Here is a 7,132-nt window from a genome sequence, read left to right as displayed (position 1 = left end):
GTTCACATTTTTATTTTGTAATCCTGAAAAATCTTTGTTTCTATTTCCTCTTTGTATTTGCCGAAACATTGACAGGAATTTGCAGATTTCAATCATGGGAAATGAGCAGGAGTAGGGAAGGTGATACCCTGATTTGATGCATGCATTCTGCATTTCTCAAGGTATAAGTGCTTAAAAAACAGGACTAAAGAGAGATTGCACAAGAGCTATTCCAGAACAATCTATCTCATATGATAACTGTCATTTGTTTTCCTCCCAAGGGCAGGCCTCATCAGATCATGTCCCTTCCAGATTGTGTCTGCTCTGCTGGTTCAGTCTGAGCCATGGAAATGGGAAACCACAGCTGGGGGACAGACTTCATCTTGGTGGGTCTTTTCCAGTACGGCCAAATGGACGCTCTCCTCTTCACAGTCATCACCATCCTCTTTGCAGTAGCTCTGATAGGCAACATCACACTGGTCCTCCTCATCAGGCTGGACCGGAGACTCCACACCCCCATGTACTTCCTCCTCAGCCAGCTCTCCATCATTGACATGCTGTACATCTCCACCACCGTGCCCAAGATGGCAGCTAACTTCCTGTCAGACACCAATACCATTTCCTTTCTGGGTTGTGAGATTCAAGCCTTTATGTTTATGATCCTGGCTGGCTCTGAAGCCCTGCTGCTGGGCTTCATGTCCTATGACAGGTACATAGCCATCTGCCGGCCCCTGCACTATCCTGTGCTCATGAGCAGGAAGATCTGCTGTTCCATGGTCTCCTGTGCCTGGAGCAGCAGCTCCTTCAATGCTTTAGGACACATGCTGTATACATTTCAACTTCCATTCTGTGGATCTCGGATTGTGAATCACTTCTTCTGTGAGCTTCCATCTCTCCTGCCATTGGTGTGTGTAGACACATCCCAATATGAACACACAATCCTCATGTGTAGTCTTGTCATTCTGCTGCTTCCCTTCCTGGCCATTCTAGCTTCTTATGCTCGTGTGTTGGTTGTTGTATTCCAGATGCGCTCAGGGAAAGGGCAGAGTAGAGCCCTGTCCACCTGCTCCTCCCATCTGACTGTGGCCAGTATGTTCTATGCCACAGGTCTCTCCACCTACACCCAGCCAAACTCCCTGCAATCTCCTGCAAGGGACAAGGTTCTGGCTGTGTTTTACTCAATCGTCACTCCTGTTCTGAACCCATTTATCTACAGCCTGCGTAACAAGGAAGTTATGGGAGCCCTTAGGAGACAGATGGGGTGATGGATATTGGAGCAGGAAACATGGCTTTGTGTCGCCTTGTGGACTGATCTAAAAGCTGGTCTTTAACATTAACTGGGACGACAGCAGGATTGATGTTCCAGCGGAAGTTCATCAAGTTGTCTGACTAAACCCACAAGAACAGGAAACTTTGTCCTCCCAGTGTCACATCGAGTTGATGGTTTGAATCTGAATGTTGGCTCTGAGGGAGATCAAGGGCTTCGTCCTTGTCCCTGGGATCTCTGGCTGCCTGGAATCCTGGGTTGCTTTCCACAGAGCTTTACCACCTTCTGCACTGATGCAAGGCACCGTGTCTTCTCAGACTGTGTGAGTCAGTATAGTCATCTTCTGTGCACGTGCCCACCTTTTGCTCTGGAATCTCTTCCTGCAGTGTATGAGGACAGCTGCATGTCTGCAGAGACTTTACATGAACCTGAAATAATTTTTGTCAGAAGCAACTATTATTTAAGAGTGTGTATCTGTTTTGATACTATGATATAAGAACAATTCTGAAAAAAAATAGGAAAGGAGATAAGTTACTGCTTCCTTCGATGCTTGTGTGAATATTTCCACGTGAATAAGGTTCCCTGATTCTCCTAAGCCATTTAGTGATGTCTTAGTCCCCTTTAATAATGCCTTTCTCCAAAATTCACTAATGGCTTGGTAGCAGTCATCATCAGTGGATCTGTCTGTCAGCACAGGCTCTGTCTCTTTCCACAAACCCTTTATGTTGATTTTCCAGCATCATGATAACTTATGAGAAGTGCATTAGGGGAAACAGACCCAGAATGGTTCTGCCATAAAAGATTTTTGTGTTTTGTTCATGGTTAATATACAATTAATATTGAGAAAAATAATGTTATTTCAAGGAAATTTCTTGAGTATACCTTTTAATAATAACATTTAGTTTTTACAGTGCATTTCTTTATATTCTTGGCTATCCTGGAACTCTTTATGTGGACCAGAATTGCCTCAAACTCACAGAAACTCTCCTACCTCTGCTCACAAGTGCTAGGATTAAAGATGTGAGCCAATGTGCACAGGTTTCGTTTTATGCATTTTGCTGTTGTTTTACAAGCACTGACTTTTTTGCTTTAATTTGAAGTTACAGATGCTTATGAGTCACCATGTGGATGTTGGAAATTGAGCCCAGGTCCTATGGATGAGCAATCAGTGCTTTTAACTGCTGATCAGTCTATCTACTGCCTCCACATTCTTAAATAATTCAAATCTTTGTCATGAAACTTAATAATCAATAAATAGAAACATCTATTCACCTACGTATGAGTATAAGTAACATTATAATTCTCAGTTTTGAAGCATAAATGTTGTAAGACTAGAGAAGTGGCATGGCCATTAATGGCACCTGCTGCTCTTCTAGAGGACTTGAGTTCAGTTCCCAGTACCAATTGAGGTAGCTCACAACTATCTCTAACTTCAATTCCAGAGTGTTCAAAGCCTCTAGTCTCCAAGGCACTGATGTGCACAAATCCACATCCACACCCACACTCATATATAATTATAAATATAATATAAAATTTTGAAGGTTCATTATTACTTCTTTGTTGCTGAAGCCAAAAACTAGATTGTAAGTTTTAATGACCCCAAGAAATACCTCTTCTTGGCTCTAATAAAAATTAATTGCATCCATGAACATCTCACTTTTGTTATTTTATTTTCATGCAGTTTAATATCATCCAGAGATTTACTCAAAGTCGAAAGACTGAAGTCACTAAGTATTCTCAAAACTTTCATCTCATGTAACCCCCATCATTGCCATTTGAGGGTGATCTGTCCCTACAGATTTCTGCATTGAAATACTCAGTCCCCAGATGATAACAGTGCCTGGGAACATTTGGAACCTTTACAATAGGAAAATTCAAAGGAGTAGGTCACAAAGGCTGGGTTCTGAGGTTATGTACCATGGCTGTACTTCCTATTCTGTGTTCTGCTTCCTGAGTACAGATGCAATGTGATCAGCCAACCTTCAGCCATACCACCATAACGTCCCTTTCTGCTGCCATGTCTTTCTCAACCACTGGAGCAGTGCCCTATTAAATACCCCTGCTTTCTTATATAACTGACAGTTTGTCTCCTGATTGCCAGTTTCCAAATGACCACTCAAAGGCTTAAGATTTCTTATAAATGCTTGGCTGATTGCCCAGGCTTATTACTTGCTTGCTCTTACATAAATCAACCCATTTCTATTAATCTGTGTATTGCTACATGGCCCATGGCTTAGCAGTAGTACTCTGGTATGTTGTTCTTTAGAGTCTGCCATCTCTCAGACTCTGCCCTTCTTCTCCTATATCTCTTCTTGGATTTTCCACCTGTTTCTATCTCCCTTGTCATAGGACAAAGCAGCTTTATTTATCAACCAGTGAAAGCAACACATAGTCACAGTGTACAGGAACACCATCCCACAGCATCTCCACTTTTTTCCCTAATCAAAAAGGAAAGTTTTTCATTTTGACATTATAACATTATCTAAATGAAACAGTTATCAAGCAAGAATCAGTTGCTCTATCCAGTCTATTTGTGTTTGTAAAAGTAAAAAAATACTCTATCATCTATTCTATCTCTGTGAGTCTTAAGCTTCATATCTATCATTTATCATAACTAAGGAAATAATAATTAGAACTATACTGCCTTCTGCTCCATCAAAGTCACCAGAAGGATATAATAATACCTGAGTAAACAGGAAGTGCACTTCAATACTTTAGAGTAAGCAAAAATTTCTGTCCACTGGGTCCCACAATACTTCAGTCCCCCCAAAAAACACAAAAGGCTTATATTAATTAAAAACTGTTTGATGTATTAGCTTGGGTTTATTATTAATTAGTTCTTACAACTTAAATTAACTCACACTTCTAATCTACATTTAGCAATGTGCTTTGTACCTTTGATCAGATAGGCATTCTCATCTTGTTTCCTCTGTGTCTGGCTGGTGACTGCATCTCTCTGTTTTTCTTTTGCCCAGAATTCTCTCAGTTTTGTTGCCCCACCCATACTTCCTGCCTGGCTAATGAACAATCAGCATTTTATTAAACCAATATGAATGACAAATTTTTTGAGTGTGCAAAAGCATCATCCCACAGAACTCAAAAAATTACAAAAACGTCTGACTGCCTGGACAGTCACCCAAAGTTCTTCTGTAACATTGACTATCCTATATGCCTAGAGTTTCTGGTAGACTTTTGAGTGAAGCAGAAAATTTGAGGGTCTGTCCTGCCTATTTTTGGCAGAGTTTGTCAGATGCTTTCCTATGTGTTTTGCAGGATGTCTGGCAATTTCTTCTGTGAAACAGGAACCTGAAGGACCATTCTGCATTGCTTTAGCAAAGTTTAGTGGTCATCTTTATTTATCAACCAATGAGAGCAACCCCATATTCACAGTGTACAGAAAGGTGACCCAACAGTACCCTGAGGTTCCTTTGGGAGGAGGTACTATTATAGCAACAGAGAAGAAATGAACATAAATGTGAGTCTGAATTTGTGATCTTACTATATTTATGTTATCACCAAATGCACTGATATCGAGAATTTCAGAAAATTTACATTCAGGTGTTTTCAATAAGTTACACAGGCTGTCCATCATTCCTTTGGAAACAGTCTTTCTTTCCGAAATGATTTTATTTTGATAGAGTGAGGTTTATCATTACAAAAAGCTTATTGTTTTGGTAGAGGTATAATTTTTTTGTGTGTATGTGACTTTATATATGAATGTAAACATTATGGAAGAAATGGTGTGAGACTATGCACACACACACACACACAAAGGATAGAGGAAGGAGCTGTCTCCCCTCTGTAGTTTAGTTACTGAATATTTTCTTCTGTAGTATAATCAACCCCCTTCTGCAATTCCTAGGGTTTCTTTATGGTAACTTGTAATTCTTCAGAACATGCTCAATGTTGATTTCTCTTTCTGTTTTTTATATTTCATTTATTCTATGTATATTTAAAATCATGTATCTTGATCCCATTAATTTCCCTATCCCTTACCTATGCCCTCTGATTCTACACACGCCCAATAACAAAATTTAAGTGAAAAAAAATGAAAAAAGAAAAAATAAATAAGTAAAAATGCAATAAAAAGAGAAAAACGTTTAAACTTTCATCATGGAACCTGCAGAGTGAAACTGTGAGTCACACTGGTCCATAAATCTCTACTTGCAAGAGTTACTGCAAGGAGTCATTGGTCTGGTTCGAGGTTTCTGCTACCTTATCAACACTGGACACTCATTTGGTGTCTTTCTGGATATCATGTGTTTCTCAGTGTTGTGGAGACCCTGTACCTCTAGGTCTAAAGGTGAGGACCCTTCAAGTGCTCCAACAGATCATAGATGGGGTGGAAGATAGGGGAGGGCCATGTTATATCCTTGGGTCTGGGGTGGGCAGCTGTGCTCTCATCAACACGGTGACCTCAGTTGTGCAGCCCAGGCAGAGTGCAGGACAAGCTTTCCCATGAGTTGCTGCTGGTCAAGGGTTCAGCTCCCTTGACATCTATTATGTTCCCTTTCTCCCTTCTTCTGATACACCTCTGTCCACAGGACCTGAGCCATTTTGACTCTCTCTCCCATGAACCACCATACCACACCTCTGCTCACACCAATAGTGTCCCACTGGCTGGTTCTGCAAGGTACCAGGTCGGCCCGTGCCCCACCCCCTAGTCCAGAGTGGACAGCCCTAGAGCTGCACGGAGGTCTACTTGTCATATACAGGTTGTCCTGGTAGTGTACTAGGCCATGCTGCCTCATCACTAAGAGATCAGCACAGTGCCAAATGACCAAACACGATAGGCTCCTGACTGGTGAGTTAGGCTGTATGGCGCAGGTTGAAGGGTTTCTCTGGACTCTGGTCATAGGTCCGGGTTAGAGTGTACACGCCTGTAGCTGCCTGGTTCCCACAATTCTAGCTGCATGGGGCACAAGGAGGGGAGGGTTTTTTTTCCCATTTTCTCTTTCCTAAAATGAGATCCAAACCATGTATTTGTATTTTCACATTCTAGAAATATCCTCAGCATAGAATCCCTACCCAAACTCTTTGCCAGCATTCACAGAAAATTGGACACTTCCTAACATTGACACCTTTATAAAGTATTATTTAGAAACTGGAAAACAGTCCAAACTAATTAATAACATGTGTTATAGCAAAGGAAAGGAAATAGAAATCATTTTTATTGACTAGGAGCATAGAGCTAGCTGCCTAAAAGGCAAGTGGCTGAACCCACATCAGCTTCCTCTGGATGCCAATTCCAGTTGCCATTCTTCCCGAACCTTTCACTCTTTCTCCTTTTCCCCCTGAGCAAAGGGCTCGAGGATTTCACCTCGGTGTGCAAGGAAATCCATTCTACTCAATCTCACAGCAATTCCCCTGAATAAACACTGCTCCGATAGAAAGACATTAAGTGGGAACTTGGCCACAACCTAAATTCTCTCCATGGGGTGAGATGAAGTATTAGCACATTTGATTGTACCTGGAGCTTTCAGAAATAAAGTCTACTTCAGGCATCAAGATTGTTTTCAGGGATGGATGTTACAATATCTGAAACACACCAAAGCCTGGATCATTCAACTCCTTGTAACATCACATTGTTACTTTGTGTTGTTTTCCAAAGATCTACATGTTTCAGTTTGTTACTTATGAGCAGCTGAGTCTCACATGAACATCAAAACCAGCTCCGGCTTCTACACTTTCAATGGTGAGTATTTCTAATTTGAACAAATATTTTGAGAGTTGATTATGAATGCTATTTTAAATGCTTCCTGACATGAATTGCAGACACCAGCTCTAATGAATTACGCCTTTTGTACATGGTGTGTTTAATTGCGGTCAAGAGATTAGTTTTCCCAGAAGGGCTGAAACAGAAGCCCTGTTGAGTTCCGCCCTTGA

The 7,132-nt window shown here is 41.1% G+C and overlaps 1 protein-coding gene across 1 annotated transcript; it reads left to right on the top strand.

Moving 5' to 3' along the window:
• Positions 1–323: 323 nt before the first annotated feature.
• Positions 324–1,244, top strand: LOC146892930 (olfactory receptor 2AK2-like). The gene has a single exon (XM_085694980.2). It carries the CDS (start codon positions 324–326, stop codon positions 1,242–1,244), a length of 921 nt encoding a protein of 306 aa, XP_085551106.1.
• Positions 1,245–7,132: the final 5,888 nt, after the last annotated feature.

The sequence above is a fragment of the Myodes glareolus genome, chromosome 9, assembly GCF_982192425.1.
Source record: "Myodes glareolus chromosome 9, mMyoGla1.1, whole genome shotgun sequence".
Lineage (NCBI taxonomy): Eukaryota > Metazoa > Chordata > Mammalia > Rodentia > Cricetidae > Myodes > Myodes glareolus.
Note: the sequence above shows the minus strand (reverse complement) of the source record. Positions and strands in the feature narration are given on the sequence as shown.

What these genes read in the sequence shown, in the direction of transcription:
- LOC146892930 (XM_085694980.2), top strand. Translation starts at nt 324, where the DNA reads ATGGAAATGGGAAACCACAGCTGGGGGACAGACTTCATCTTGGTGGGT.